The sequence below is a fragment of the Triticum dicoccoides genome, chromosome 4B (genome assembly GCF_002162155.2).
Source record: "Triticum dicoccoides isolate Atlit2015 ecotype Zavitan chromosome 4B, WEW_v2.0, whole genome shotgun sequence".
NCBI classification, from domain to species: domain Eukaryota; kingdom Viridiplantae; phylum Streptophyta; class Magnoliopsida; order Poales; family Poaceae; genus Triticum; species Triticum dicoccoides.
The window spans coordinates 94,989,172-95,005,752 of record NC_041387.1 but is presented as its reverse complement, the minus strand read 5'-3'; the positions used below and the strand labels follow the sequence as shown (position 1 = coordinate 95,005,752).

The 16,581-nt window shown below is 47.7% G+C and overlaps 1 protein-coding gene across 1 annotated transcript; it reads right to left on the bottom strand.

Moving 5' to 3' along the window:
• Window positions 1-3,247: 3,247 nt before the first annotated feature.
• LOC119295229 (disease resistance protein Pik-2-like) lies at window positions 3,248-9,077 on the bottom strand. Its single transcript, XM_037573592.1, has 3 exons — window positions 7,915-9,077; window positions 6,090-6,746; window positions 3,248-5,238 (listed from the first exon to the last, which is right to left on the bottom strand). Exons 1-3 carry the CDS (start codon window positions 8,974-8,976, stop codon window positions 3,445-3,447), a joined length of 3,513 nt encoding a protein of 1,170 aa, XP_037429489.1. The 5' UTR covers window positions 8,977-9,077; the 3' UTR covers window positions 3,248-3,444.
• Between the last annotated feature and the right edge of the window lie 7,504 nt (window positions 9,078-16,581).

Below are 16,581 nucleotides of genomic sequence, written 5' to 3'. Positions count from 1 at the left end.
CTGACACGGTCCTCATCGTCCAACCTTATCCTGTAGAAGAAATCTGGATCTTCCTTCACTTTCTCATCGAAGTAGGCAATTGTGGCCTCTATGTCTGCCAACTTGCTCTCTCTACGGTACTTGGCCTGTAGGTTTGTGACGTCAGCTGGTATGTACGACATGCTACTCAGTTTCCCCTTTTTGCTGTGGATGAGAGATAGTATCTGTACCATTCTTGATGGACCGACGTTACAATCATGTAGCAGCTTTACGAATTGCCTTTCGACGGGGGTGAACCCTCTGTGGGCGGTCAAAAAATTTACCAGGTCGAACTTCTTTATGAGTTGGTGGTTGTGCTCGTCAAAATACTCATTGACCACCCATTGTCCTCCATCTACATTTATCTTACACCGGACGGGACACTCTATCTTGAGAATGATACCTCTCTTTCGTTCCGGAACGACAGGCGCAACACCTTTCCCCTTCTTGTTCCTCCGTGCCTTGTGGCACCTCATCTCACCTCTGCTGTACTCGTTAGTTTTCTTAATTTTTCTATGGTACTCGGTGTTGACCGCAAATCCATGGAACTTTGCATATGTTTGGTAGTATTCCTTTGCTTCTTCGAACGATTTAAATCTCTGCCCAATGTACGGTGGCTGAGGTACCATGATCTCTGATTGCCCACTATCTTTATCCCCTTGTGCGTCGTCGTCAGTTTCATCATTCACTTCAGTATCGGCGGCAGTTCCATCTACTTGAGTGTTGGCAGTGCTTGTGTTCAAAGGGGTGCTTGTCGGCATTGCTGGAATGATTGCCATTCCCGACTCTGACTCGAAATTGTTTGCGGCATGATTGTCTGCTGGCTGGTGGAATGCGTCTTCCGTGCGCTCAGAGCTCCCCGCAGTAGATGTCCCCGCGCCGCTGTTCACTGTAGTTGTAGGCCCTATAATAGAAAAAACAGGTACGAGATTAAGATTTTTGTTTGAATAACATGTGTATCGCAACGGATCACACCATCTTCGAGTGATTTGGCATGACATCATTTCAAACAGCAAGCCGTGAGGCTGCGCGTGGACATGTATGGCAGCTGTAGTTGTCCAGTCATAGCAGCTACTGTTTAACAAACATGGCAACTACTATTTTTTGCCTACCAATAACTACAAATAACAAATGTAGTGCTGTTTTTGTGGTTTAGTTTTTCTCCTTACCTTGTTGTGCTGCATTTGACCATCTTGTGTGGTCTGTGACACCAAAATGACGTGCTCCACCTGCCGTTTGTGAAGCTTGCCACGAGACGTTTGCCGGGTTACCACCAGCGTAATAACCTGTAAGCATAGTAGTGGTTGGTCAATTCATGGCAAATGCAGTTTGTGCTAGCACGACATCTGCAGTTGCCCCTGATGTGGCAACTGCAGTTTTACTGGCATGGCAACTATAGGTGCATCGGTATGGCAACCGCAGTTGTTCCTTCATGGCAACTGCAGTTGCCATGGCATGGCAAATGTAGTTGCACTGGCATGGCAACTGCAGTTATTCCTCCATGGCAACTGCAGGTGTCTATGGATGGCAACTGCAGGTGTCTATGGATGGCAACAACAGTTTTCCAGGGATGACAAGTGTAGTTTTTAATTTATGGCAATTGTAGATGTCAACTATGCTCCTTCTGCTAATTGAGCATCCGTAACTTCACTTTTTTTATGGACTCACGTGTGTATGACGTCGATTGCAGGTACATGGGTGCTGCTTGATGCCACGTGCTGCATGAACGCTCTGCATTTTCACCCGTGATAACTCGTGAGTCCTTTTGCCAGTTTTTTTGCATGTTCATTTTTCACGTCCACAACAGCATGTGCTTTTTTTTCGTTTTGCATTACCTTGATTAGCCATACTAGCTAGTTAAAGTTGGCTGCGCGCACATTTGTCAGTGTTAGCGCCTTGTGACTGAACTTGCCACGGGGGCCCCCTAAGAGTGTTTTGGTCATAAGAACCTGTGAAAAAATGAGAGTGTACGACATAAGTAGAATGTCATCTTCATCGTTGCGAAGATGGCAACTGTTCTCTTCTTTTGTTATCACGCATCATACCTACGCCTGCATAATGTTCTAGTAGTGGCAGCAACGGCCCTGTAGAAATGAGTTGACTGTACTCTGATGCATCCCAAGGGGGCGTTTCTGGCCTTTGAGAACCCCAAGCATCAGCGCCATCTTCGTGATTCATTCTTTCCGTGTCTCGCTTCTTTCCGATGTGCTCTCAATCACTGCATGAACAAGAAGGCATCAACAATCCACAAGAATTGTATTCTTCTGCTGCTTGCACATAGAAGATAGGGATGGCAAGCAACAGGTCAAAATAGGTGGCAGCTACTGACAACGAAAGGTGGCAACTGTCGTTATACACAAGTGGCAATTAATTTTTCCCAACCCCTTCATTCCAAAAATTGTCCTTCCTGTCCTTTTTTAGGGATTCCTACTCATCCATTTCATACGCAACTACCTGCGTCAATTATACTAGAAACTTAAGTTAAGCTCAACACGTAGATCACAAAACTACTGGATCTCAGAATTACTGGTGTTGCCACCCCCCTATAGCATGGATCCAGTACATGATCGGGGAGATTTTCAGCCTGAAGGATGAGAAGGATGAGATAGGGAGATTTTCACCTGATTTTAGCTGATCGTCTCTGAAGGGCTGGGTTGGAGTGGGGGCCTGGGGGTGGGGAGGGTTGGGGTGTGGTTTGCGGTGGGTTTGCCCTACGGAGCTGCTCTAGTTGCCATGGCAACCAGAGAAGGCCGGCGACGGGGGTAGGGGTTCGAGAGGTGGGGGACGTTGGCGACAGTCGAGAGAGGCGATCGAGCGGAGGACGGGAACGGCTGGGTCGTGCGGGCAGCGGGTCGTGTGGCCCGGACGGGGCAGTGCGGGCGGGGTTGCCACGCACCGAACGTGCGGGCCGTGGTTTTGTGCGCGTGGACGTGGTCGTGCGGGCCGGTTCCCGTCCATGCCACACAAGGTGTGCGGGTGGGTTCCCGTCCATGCCACACGTGTGGCAGTTATTCAGACCCAAACAAAAAACTAAAATTACTAAGCCTCTATTAGTCCGACCATTGAATGTCTAAACTTTATCCAAATCAGTCATTCTTTTTTCTTTTCTTCTTAATAAAGAAAAACACCAACTAAAATAAATACAAGGATCGAGCAAAAAAAAACTGATATTTTTCTACGGTACAAGGTATTACTCTAAAAGAAGAAGGGAAATGAAAACAACAGGTTATAAAAAAAACTACTTCGCCAACAGATTATCAGCTATAAGTTTCAGCGTTCATTGGCATGTTACAGCACAGGACAGTTACACATCTGTATATTGAACTTCGCAGAAAAACAACAGGATCGAGTAGTATGCGGGAAAAAGAGTAAGACAAATGAACAGGGACATGACCATTCATTCAGTATCCATCAGGGCAAACGTGGCTATTCCTCCAGCTTCAAAACCGGTTTCTCTGAATGATCGTTGAGTTGGCTCTGCAGGTCTTCCTTCAGCATGTCGTCACAGCAGCCCTTAATCAGGACTTCCTTGAGTCCAACTAGATTCTTCAGGCCGGAAAACTTCACTGAAGATCCTTCGGAGCAGTAAGCCTTCAGCAGCTCAAGACTAGTCATTGTGTTTGTTCCAAAAGTAACATCTAAGCTGGAGCCGCAAGCAATCTCGAGGACCTTGGCCTCTCGATAAGTGTGCAACTCAAGCCCATTCTCTTTGACACAAAAGTGGAGCTTACTATCTTGGAGCAGCTTGATACGAAGAGCACATAGTTTGGGTAGACTCCCAGTGAGCTTTATGTCATCCTTTGTCAACATGTTCATCTCCAGATCCAACTTTCTCAGCTTGCTAAGCTGGTCGATCTCTAAACCTGGCAGCTTCTCGACAGGCCCATGCAGTTTGAGACTCTGCAATGCCTGCAAAGGTAGGGATATGCCAGCCAAACAACCTTGACTGTCCTTGTCCACGTGCACCGACAAGGATTCCAGATGAACATGACCTGAGATTGCAGATGAGAACTTCTCAATGTTTTTCTTGTTGATGCCAGACACTCCGAGCTTGCGCAATTGGGTGAGATCCTTGAGCTCTTTGAGGATGGCCTTCCCACCTGATGAGCCAATGTTGATAACTCCGAGCGTATGCAAGGCCGTCAGTTTATCAATCCCTCTAGGTACCATAACACCAACTAGGGGACGACGTCCACAGAGTTCGGATACTGAAAGGCATGGTGTTGATTGTTGCTCTGCTAGGAGGGAGGTGCCGGTACGAATGTACTGCAGCTTCTCTAGCTTACTGATTTTCTTTGGCAGTTTTACAATGGAGGTGCGTTTGACATCCAGGGTCTGGAGCTGCCTCAGGTCTCCTAAACAACTTGGCAAATGGTGGATCTCATGGCATCCTCGCAACGAGAGGAACTTGAGACGACGCAGCAGCTTCAGCATCCGCTCGAGATCAGCATCCTCTACACCCAATGCATCCTCTAGATCAAGCACCCTGAGCAGCTTCATGCTTTTGGAAACAAAGAATTCTTTCCACTTCCCAAACACCGTCAGCGACCGTAGCCTCGAGAAGTCCATGCTCTCAAACACGATCTTGTCCCTGTCCCAGCTCTCCCTTATGATGAGGTGACGCCCTGTGCGTTGCGTGGTCACGTCGCAGCAGCCCTCCAGCTCAAAGACAAGGTTCTCCTCCATCCGCCGTGATACAATGTACTCACGTATGAAGCCATTGACACGGCAGGAGATCATCCTTGTGTCACCCAACGCAGTGGTGACCGACTGTGGTGGCTGTTGGATTATGCTCAGATCGAGGAGCTTGGAGAAGAACATCTCCCCATTTTGCTCTGCTGATTTGTCTTCACTGTCCCTTGTGTAGCCCTCCGCGACCCACCGTCTCACCACACGCCTTCGCCGGACGCTTTGACCTCGAGGGAAAAGTGACATGTAGAAGATGCACGGCTTAAGGGAATCCGGGCAACTACGGAAGTACGAATACATCCATCCGAATAGACCACGTAGACTGTCGTACTCTGGGTTGGTCTCCAGTGTGTGCATGAATCTGTCATTGGTCAAACCTACAGTGTCCATTAGTGTGACTGTCTTCTTGGCCAATACACCGGCTATTGCAACTAGTACTTTGGGAAGCCCGCCACACTTGAGAATAAGTTCAAGTAGCTTTGGTTCTTCTTTGAGATCCTTCAAAGTGGACGATGAATTCTTCCTATTCGCCTGTTCAACCAATTTGAGAGATACCACTGTTAGTATATATGGTAAAGACTAGTTACGTTGGAATTTGACGTTTCACTTGCAAAATATAAGTGAGGCAGACACAAACACAATATATATATGTGACCAATTTAAGAGTATAATGTGAAAGCAAATGAAACTATTCATTAGAAGTGCCTAAATTCTGTACAAATGATAAAATGCCAGGGACATGGAAACGGGAAAGGTAAAGAAGGAATATTATATATATTCGTAAAAAAAAAGGAGCATCACAGCATGTGAACTATTCGTTAAAAGCGACGGAATTATTCTAAATAAAGGAAAATGGATTTGCTAAAGCACATCTAGACGAGATTTAGTTATTACACATCTAACATCTCCACCACACGATTTGAGCACAAAGATTCATGTTTTTGGGCCCGTTTTTATGTTGTTTCTGTTTACACATGCGTGTATGGGTCATTGTCTCTTTTTTCAGCGTGTGTATATCTGTGTGGGTTAGGGGTTGCGTTACTTCTGATAGGCGCTGGTCCCTAGTGTGGTCCATGAAAAAAGGTTAGGTAATTGGAAAGGGAAGGAAGGAACGTACTTTTGCTACCAAAGGCACAACAACCCGACAAAACTGGAAAACATTTATGCAATATGTAGAACAATGTCGATGTCTCCAATAGTCTACAATCAACTTATATAGTAAATCTAAGATAGTATTCAGTGCTATGCTATGTCTTGATCTCCTAAGTAAGGGGGACCAAAGCTAATTGTTGCATGACGACCGAGTGACAATTGTAAGAACATGCATGCTGGACCAAAGCTAATTAAATAGGAGCTAAAACAGAGCGAAGTTTTTTACACACCTCCTGGTGGAAGAGATCAACGGCTGCATCGGCTTGAAGACCTTTGACATTAAAGACCAGGTCTTCCTTATCCACACAACATGTGGCAATGCTTGCTTCAGTTGTAATGGCAATGATAACACTTTGTGAAGATCTCGACAATAAGGCAGCTTTTATCAAGTCCCATTCTTCCTTGGACTGCAGATCATCAATAACTACGAGGCAGTGATGTTGTTCCAGAAGATCACGACACTCTTGAATGGGGTTTTTGCTTCTTATCGTGTCATTGGAAGCAGCCTCCTTGGCTTGAAATGATTCAGAATAAAAATCCAACAGTAAGCTCCGGGAGAAGTCCCTTAAATTGAACGGATGTGATACATCCACCCAACCATACTTTTCAAATAGGGTTGTCTTAAGGATTCTGTTGCAGAACAAGTTTCTGACAAGAGTTGATTTCCCAACACCAGCTATCCCCCATACGGATATAACATGGAAAGAGTTAAAACGGGCTTTGGTTGTGTACTGACAAAGCTCATTAATTTCTGACTCACGTCCAGTGATGGGGTACTTTTTCATCCAAGCAAGGGCTGCATCAATTCTAGAGGTGTGAATTGTATCAGGTCTCGCTTCATGCTCTGCTGATATCTCCTCAGCTTTAACTCCATCACCTTGAGACCCCTGAAAAAAGAACCAAATCAAATTGACGAGCACGAGGTAGGCCTCACAGGATAACATCTTAGAGTTTCAGCAAATAACAAGAAATAAATGATTCAAAATTGTAACCGGTCTACTTTTCCTAAAAAATGGAAAGGTGAACAATTTAGAGGATTTGATTAATTATTGGAAGAAAAAACATGGAATGTAAGGGGGAATGCAAAATAAAAATGAAATAGATGTAGGTAAACAAGCCCAGAGTTGGGTGTGCAAGTCCAACAATTTCATTAGAAGCCTATGGAAAGGAGTGCAAAGAGATGTTGGTGGAATCGATTTCATCCTCTTTCACTCACTTCGCTTCCTTTTTGCTTTCCCTAGCAACAATAGAGGGTTCATAGCTCCCGTGGGGAGTGCAGGTATTAATTGTCATGCACGCTAACTTGCTTCACCTGGAGATGAGCCACAGTTTATCCCTTCTAAGCTATGGAAAGCTGTTATAAGCCAGTGCCATAGGCTATTGACATTTCATCAATTTTCACTTGAATGCCCGCATGACCAACTGAAAGTTGAGTTTTGGTGTTGGAAATTTACTTTGTAGTTAGTTTCATCTATACTTCAAAACCTATGTACGGAAAGTTTATTCCCCAAACTGAAAGTTCATTTATTGTTTTAGTTAGAAGTGAATGGCCATGGTTGAAAGTTGAAGCTCTCGTTTGAATTGAAAGTTGAATTGGTCATCTCAATTTTTTATACTAATAAAGTTCATTTTCCTTTTTAGTTGGAACCAAATAACAAATAAAATCCACATGTATCAGTTCAATATGTGCCACCAACAAATTAGTGGTCAGTTTTATGACGTTCTGTGTTTACACGGCAAACTCTAAAGCATATTACACAAGGTATTTAAGTAATCAAGTAGTGATTCATTATTTCTATATCCTAGAACTACAGCTGTCCAACTTGGAAAGAACAAATGATGCAGACAAAATTTGTTTGCTACCTGGCGATGATAACAACAGTTTTCACAAAAAGAAAACCATGTCAATAGATTTTAGATACTTTTCTCTCATGATAACTTGATGATAGAATGTGTGCATCTGTGACTCTGATAATTAATATCAAAGTTGATGAGTAAAGAAGAAGTTAAGGCAAATATTTTTCTGAATGTAATTAACGATGTTCTAGGCTTTACCTCTGTGAAGGCATAAACCGAGTGCTCCGTGGAGAACTGCTTCAGCTCCAATACTTGGTATGAGTGCCCCACACAGACGCTTGCTATTTCGGATTGCTGAGTCGACACAATGATACAGCTGCCGTTCTTACTGCTGGGAATAAACATTCTGACAGCATCCCAGTCTACAATGGTGGACACATCTTCTAAGACGATGATGTACTTCTTGCTGTTGAGTTCCTCCATGAATGTCTCCAGATCGTCTTGAGTGGCCTCCATCATCTTTAGGACCCCTACACCGATGATTGACCCCGGTTCTTTGCAAGAGTTTGCATAGAACTGAACCCTCAAGCTCCGGATGAACTCGTGGGGGTTGAAAGGGTGGACGAGTTTGATCCAGGCACGGCAGGTGAAGTTTTGGCAAATTTCTGGATCATCGAACGCCTTCCTGATGATGGATAGCGTCCCAAGATCGCCGCCAGTCCCCCACACCGAGATCACCTGAAAACCGTTGTCTTTCTTGGTGATTAGCTGGGTGAGATCCCCATATTGCCGTTTCGCGATGTCCGTCGCCTCGACGAGCATGTGGAACGCCGTGGCGCCCATCGCGGCGCGGGCCGCTGCCGGCGGCTGCTGATGCACGACGACGGGCTTGGAGCCGGAGTCGCTGATGAGGCTGTAGCGCGCGTTCCTGGAGCTCACATCCTCCACCCGGATCTTGAGCTGCCGTATCTCGGCGATGGCCTCGTCGAGCGGCTGCCTGGCGGCCGACACGAAGGCCGGGAGCAGGCGGCGCCACCACTGGGACTTCTTGTCGAGGTGGAGGACGAACTCGATGCAGTCCTCCACGTCGTAGGCGAGCTCCCGGATCTGCCGCACCCAGGTCCTCACCACGATGTTCCTGGTGCGCTCGTCGTCGGCGAGCTTCAAGAAGGACTGCATCATCTGGAACTCACCAGTGATGAACACGAGGTCGCGCTGCGCGCTCTGCCGCAGCTTGGAGTCCTCCTCGATGGCCGACTGGGCCTTGGTCAACGCCCCCTCCACCACCGATTTGGCCAAGCCCACCGCGAGGTCCGCCATTGCTGCCGACTTGGTCGTCGCTCTCCTTGGGCTGGGTGATTGGCGTGGTGTGTGTGTATTCTACGAGCAGCAGATGTGCATCGACGGAGCAGGTTGAGATGACATTCTTATTGGGGAAGAAGAGTTGACTCGGAGTAGTCGCGTCCTTCCAAAATGCAAAAGGGCATATTTTTTTTTGAGACATGAAACCATGAAAAATGCCTGGCTGAACCAGAGATGGCCAAATGGGTAGGCCTGGCCTGTGCTAATCAGTAAGGCCAACTCGACCGCGCGACTCCAAACGGACGCCCGTTTTGATCGGATTCTGTCCATTTGGATAGGGCAATGGGGTCGTGTTCGGACGTGTCCTGGGATGTGGTGGCCGTGCGCCCAGCGCGCGGACGCAGCCCCATTTTATTCGCCTTCATTTTAAAAAAGAGCAACGTTTCAAATGCCAAGCCTAGTTCATGGCCAGCGGCCCTAGTTCACGCCGGCAACAGAGCCAACGGCCTACACGTCCATCACCGGCAACACAGCCAGCGGCCGGCAACACAACCAACCTCTAAAATAAATAGTTGTCCTCGCCGGCAACACAGCCGGTCTCCAAAATGGATGTTTTTCTTGCCGGCACACAGCCAGCGGCCCAGCGGGCGGGGCGGCACCCATGCCAGCCTCCAAAAAGAACGGCCACGGCCGATCGAACGACCTAGTTCAGGCCGTCGGCGTCGAGCATCTCCTTCTGCCTGGCCTCGAACCAGACCCTCGTCTTGTCGCTCATCTTGGACAAGTCCACGCTCATTATCGCAAGGGTCACCTCCTTTGCTTTGGTTGCGACATTGGTGGCCTTGATGTCGAGCTGCCTCTGCCTGGCCGAGACATTGGCCGCCTCGATGTCGAGCTGCCTTTGCCGGAACGCCTCCTCCATGTCAATCTTCCTCCTCTTGGCCGCCTCCTCCATCTCAAGCTTCTTCCTTTGAAGCTCTAGGTATTGCTTCATTTGCTCGTCCTTGCTTGGCCGCTTCTTCTCGTCCCTCATATCCTTTTAAGACATCATGCCATGCAAAGTGTCATGCAAGGCCATGGATGAGGCATCACGTATGTCGTCCACCTTGGAGTTGGTCTTGCCCCTCGGCCTCTTCAACGCCTCACCATCTCCACCTCCGACATACTTGGCCGTCTTCTTGCCTCTCTTTCTTTGAAGTTCACGGTATTGATCCTTGAACTTGGGGCAATTATTGATGATCATCCAACAATGCGTAAGAGTGAATGGCTTGTCATTGTCCCGGGCCTTAAATGCTTCCAAAGATTGAAATGCCTACACCACATGATCAACAATAATTGAACATGCAAACATATAAGAGGCCGAAGTCTCACATGGCCATAGCAAGGAAAAGGGCTAGGAAAGGAGAGCATACCATGTCCCCAACGCCGAGATCACTCACGGGTTGTGCTTCAACGCTCTCAAATGCGGCGCAATACTTGTTACACTCTTGTTGGATGAACAACCACCTCTTTTGAATCGAGGTGATGCCACAGTTGCTTGTAATTTGGTAGGGCTCAAACATCTTCCTTTCATGAAAAGTTTTATGGACTCTCGTCCAAAACAAGGCCCTTTTGTTGCGTGCCGGTCTTTGGATCTTGGCTAATCTCCATCCAACATTGGCAAATCAACTTGTCCTCATCTTGTGTATATGAACCCGTGCGAATGCTCTTCCTCCTCTTTTGTGTTTCCGCTCTTTGGGTGAGCTCGTCGATGAACAATGGCTCACCACCAATATCAATGTCATTGCTTTCTTCTTCATCGTCATCGTCCTCATGCCATGAGTCACCATGGTTGTAGTCAGCACGATCGTCGGCCTCTTCATCGGGAACGTACTGGGCGCGGCCATCCTGACTTTGGGTCTCGTCGGGGTCGTAGGCACGGCCGTGCCCACCCTCGTAGATCACATCCTTCATGAACTGGTTGTAGAAGGGGTCGTCGACCGGCGGCATTGGTGTTGGCATTCCGTCGAACAAGATGCGGGGGGACGGCATGGTGCCCGTGCTTGCTTTCTTTGCATCTCGACGGACGGCGGGCCGCCAATGTTGGACCCAGGCGTGACATTGAGGTTGATGACGGCCGAGGGGCGCGGTGTGGACGGCGCGATCACGCCAAAGTCCGGCGGCCCCGAGAAACAGGTCTGGCCTTCGTGCCTTGGCGGGGGAAAGCCGGGCGACATGGGCGTGGTCTGCGACGTCAGCGACTGGCAGTGCGGCGGAGGCCGGGCGATTGACGAGTCTGTGCTCGCCGGGCCGACGGTCGCTGCAGGGAAACCGGCGGGACGGCACATGCCAAGCATGAGGAGGGCGTGCGCTTTGTTGACGATGTCCTCCTTCTCGTTGACCGCGGCCTTACGCCGCGCGGCCTCCATTGCATCACGCTCAGTGGCGAACTTGGCCGCGGCAGCATTGACCTTAATGATCGCTCTCCGGCCCCTCGTCTTCGCCGATTCCACGTCCAACTTGGCGATTTCCTCCGGCGTGCACTCCAACCGCGACTTCCTTGGCGCCTTGGCCGCCTTCTTCTTCACTTTTCTGGGCGGGTCGACGGCCAGGCCGCCGGAATTCGGCTGGGCATCGGCCATGGACAGGGGAGGGAGGGGGTGGTGGGAGGGACGTGGGAGGGTTTGCTGCAAATGGCGCCAAATGGACGGGCGGGGTTTTTTGCTTTGTGCCACCGACAGGCGGGCCAGGGGAGGACAAGTGCGCGCGTCCCGCCCGTCTGCGCGCTGTCCGTTTCACTCTAAAATTGGCGCAAACTTGGGCCGAGGATGGGTCGAAAGCGGACACAAAACGAACAAAAGTCTGTTTGCTCCCGCGCACTGGGCTGCCTGGTCTGTCCCTTTTATCCTAAACGGACGGGGCCAGACAGGATGGGGTCGCGCGGTGGAGTTGGCCTAAACTTGTCATGTCGTGTTGGCACGCGTGTTATGCTCTCAGGCCCGAGCACGGTTTATTTGCTAATCAGGCCGACCCGTTCGGCACACCAGGCATGTAGGCCCACATGTTATTTGGTCCGCCAGGCTGTTTTTTTGTTTTTTGCCTAATGGGCAGTTTTTAGGCCATATATGTAAAAAAAGAAATGGGTTATGTCATGTCGGCCCGCATACCCATGGCCCAGGAATGGTCTCTGCTGTGCAATGTCAGGTCCATGTTGTGTCGTACTAGCGGGCCAGCCTGGCTGGAACAGACCAAATGGCCAGCTCAAGGCTAAACCGGCCGGCATTTGCGTCGGGCACGAGTTGTGCTATCATTGGCCCAAGTGAGATAGGCTCTATAGCAGCTGTTGAGTTCCTTTTTATACTACAGTGGTATACATAGAGAAATACACATGGATGTGGCCCATCATTGTTCGTGGGGCTAGCCCTTTTTTTTGAAAAGAAAGGTGGCTCGAAGCCAACCTTATATTTCAAAACACGCAACAACATGAATAAGAGTACGGTTACAAGAGCTTGCGAGGTGCACCAAGGTGCAAGGTGTCACGCCCAATATGCGACCCTATCTAAAAGGAACTCGAAGGTCCCACCAAGGATAGACCCGCATATTGAAACGCTTTTGCAAGGTGGATATCATTATATCAACATTACATAATAGATGGGGATACATACAAGAGGCATACAATGCCACACGAATACAACATCACAATACATAAGATCAACATCCGACTACGGATGAATCACAAACAGAAACTCAAATGACATCCACCCTGCTAGCCCAGGCTGCCGACCTGGAACCTATCCCCTGATCGCAGAAGCAGAAGAAGAACTCAACACAAGCAAGCATCACTTTCGCGTCATGATCATCGCACAACATGTACCTGCAACTGTTGTTGTAGTAATCTGTGAGCCACGAGGACTCAGCAATCCCATTACCATGGGTATCAAGACTAGCAAAGCTTAATAGGAAAGGAAGGGGTAAAGTGGTGAGGCTCCAGCAGCGACTAAGCATAATATGGTGGCTAACATACGCAAATAAGAGCGAGAAGAGAGCAAGCAGAACGGTCGTCAACTAGTAATGATCAAGAAGTGATCCTGAACTCCTACCTACGTCAAACATAACCCAGGAATCGTGTTCACTTCCCGGACTCCGCCGAGAAGAGACCATCACGGCTACACACGCGGTTGATGCGTTTTCATTTGGATCTGGTGTCAAGTTATCTACAACCGGACATTAACAAATTCCCATCTGCCTATAACCGCATACACGGCTTTCGAAAGATTATACCCTGTAGGGGTGTCCCAACTTAGCCCATGACAAGCTCTCGCGATCAACGAAGGAATAGACCTTCTCCCAGGAAGACTCGGAATCCCGGTTTACAAGACATTTCGACAATGGTAAAACAAGACCAACAAGACCGCCCGATGCGCCGACAATCCCGATAGGAGCTGCACATATCTCGTTCTCAGGGCAACACCGGATGAACACTACGTACAACTAAAACCAGCCCTCGAGTTTCCCCGAGGTGGCGCTACAAGTGGCTCTGGTTCGGACCAACACTTAGACAAGCACTGGCCCGAGGGGGCTATAATAAAGATGACCCTCGAGAGAGCGACTCCCAAGGGAAAAGTAGATGGTGGTGAGGCAAATGGTAAAAGTCAATGTTGGGCCTTGCTGGAGGAGTTTTATTCAAAGCGAACTGTCAAGGGGGTCCCATAAATCACCCGACCGCGTAAGGAACGCAAAATCCGGGAACATAACACCGGTATGACGGAAACTAGGGCGGCAAGAGTGGAACAAAACACCAGGCAAAAGGCCAAGCCTTCCACCCTTTACCAAGTATATAGATGCATTAATAATATAAGAGATATTGTGATATCCCAACCAAAATCCTATCCACCATGGAGAAATCTTCAACTTCACCTGCAACTAGCAACGCTATAAGAGGGGCTGAGCAAAGCGGTAACATATCCAAACAACGGTTTGCGTAGGATAGGTGTCAAAGGTTAGAGGTTCATGGCAATATGGGATGGCTTGATAAACAGGTAATAGGTAGCGCAGCATAGCGATAGAACAAAGCAACTAGCATAGTAATGATAGTAGTGAGATCCAGGGTAGCGGTCATCTTGCCTGAAATCCCGCAAGGAAGAAGAACGAGTCCATGAAGAAGATGAAGCCACGAAGATGAACCAAGCGTAGACGAACGAATCCTCACGATCGCAACGAAAAGGAAACTATCGAAAAGAAGCACACAACATAGTAAACACACCACACATAGACAAGACATGATGCCCAACAAGCATGATGCATGACCAATCTAGATGAAGCTACTCATGGCAAAAGATGATGCAAACAAGAGCAACCCATCAAGACAAGTTTAAATGAGGCCGGGAACAACATATAACAATTCTGGTAAGTCCTCATATGCATATTTCGAAGTTGGTCCAGATCTGAATAAACCTTATGTTCAAGTTGTTAAACATCAAGTTAAGATGCACAAAGATGATCTACACGAGATTCTAGTCAAGTTACATATAAAGTTCATTTAGTTCGGAGCTACGGCCTAGAAGATATGAGCAAAACAAGTTAAACATGGTATTGATGCAAAATGCACTCAAACATCAAGCAAACACCTCAAAATAAGGATGCAACATGATAATATGAAGCTACATGCAAAATCAAGCAAGTTTTATATAGAGCACACTCAAAACGGAGCAACGGTTCAACACATGCACGCTATACAAGTCATAGCAACAATCTGTCCAAAACAGCAACTAGGCATATTGCAAGCACCAAAACAACATGCTACGGGACCTCAACATGAAAACAAAAGGCATGTGCATGATGTACAGGTAAAGCATTACAAAACATGAACACTGAGCTATCACTAGAAATCAATAGAACATGCTCAAACACACATGGTAAGATTGCAAGTTATAACAATTTCAGACTTTGCAGAAAATAACATCACGATGCAATGTTTAGAGCTATCAAACAACATGTTACAGGAACTTATCATGGCAAACAAAGGCATTGCATGAATCTACTAATAGCATAGAACAAAAGTCCCTTACTGACCATAAGCCAAAAAGGATCAGAAAATATGATGGCACACACGTAAACATAGCAAGTTATTATACAGATTCAAACATGGCAGAAACAGAATTATGAAGGCATGTAAATGAGCTTGAGCAACTCACTACAGAGCAATACATGGCATGGCAAGGCAACCAACAGTAAGAAGACATATTTGTGAAGCTAAGCATGCCAATAGCAAGGTCATAGGGTGCATGGATCACTAGGAAAACACATGGAAACAACTGATCATAATGTTAACAGGCTGACAGCAACATTATGAAGCAACTTTGAAGCAGGATATGAACAAGCTACAGCAACCTATAAATGCAACCAGGAGCATGGATGGATAGAGGATGACATGTAGATCAAAACATGTTTATAGAACATCTCCAGATTATGCACAGAATGATTAGTAGCAACATGTTTATATAGCATCACGAATTAACAGATTCAGCGTAGCAAAATAGCAACATCATGAACACTACTTAACAAGCTCGATTCACTCACCACAAGTCATTGCATGACAAGATAAGCATAGCATCATCAAGAAGACATGTTTGTGTAACCAACCAAGTCAAGAACAAGTCCATAGCATGCAAGGATCAACTATAGCAAGCTTGGCCAAATTGAATAACACGTAAACAATCTGCTAGGAAACATTTTGAAGCAAAAGTAGAGCACTCAAATGACATGCTAGACTACTCCATAATTGCAACAAAGAGCATGAATGGATAGATAATAACCACATGTTCAAAACACCCTTACTGAACTATCTCAAAATATGCATGGATCTCTCTGTAGCATCAAGTTTACATGTCATGAAAATAACAGCAGAGCAGGGACTAAAATCAGCAACATCACGATGCCTAGTTTGCATGCTTGTGCTAGTCACCACATTGATCACAAAAAATACATGGTAAGCACCTCTGTAAAGAAGACATGGCATAGTTCAAAACACATGAAGACATCAACCTCATAGGGTGCACACATCAATCATGGCAAAAATGACAAATGAGCTCGTTCTGATAACAGACAGTAGAAAACATTATGAAGCACTCTTACAACAATGATTCAGGCATCAAGATGACCTCAAATGAATATGCTGCAATGGAAGGAAATGATGTACTCGTCTAGACGAACAATTTGACATATTACACGCACGAAACGCATCTACGGATGCAGAGATACGATGGCATGAACATGGCATGAAAATTACAAAACTCTAGAACTTAGTGAAAACAGGGGCAACCTCAGGAACTGCACGGTTTACGAGGATCACCGGAGTGGTTCGCCTGAGAAGAAGCAGACGACGGCCGGAGCTCGGGGGCTCGTCGGAGAAGCGCGGTTCGCCGGATCCGGCCCTCCCGTGGCCGGATCTGGCCGGGGCGGAGGAGAGGAGGCGCGGGGGCGCGCGGCAGGGCGCGACCCTCGCCGGAGCGGGCGGCGGACGCCGGCGAGGAGACAGGCGGCGGCGGGCGGGCGATGCGCGGCGTCGGGACAGATCTGGCCGGGGCGGCTCCGGCCGGGGTGGCTGGGGGCTGAGGGCGACGGGGCCAGCCCCTCGGACGCGCG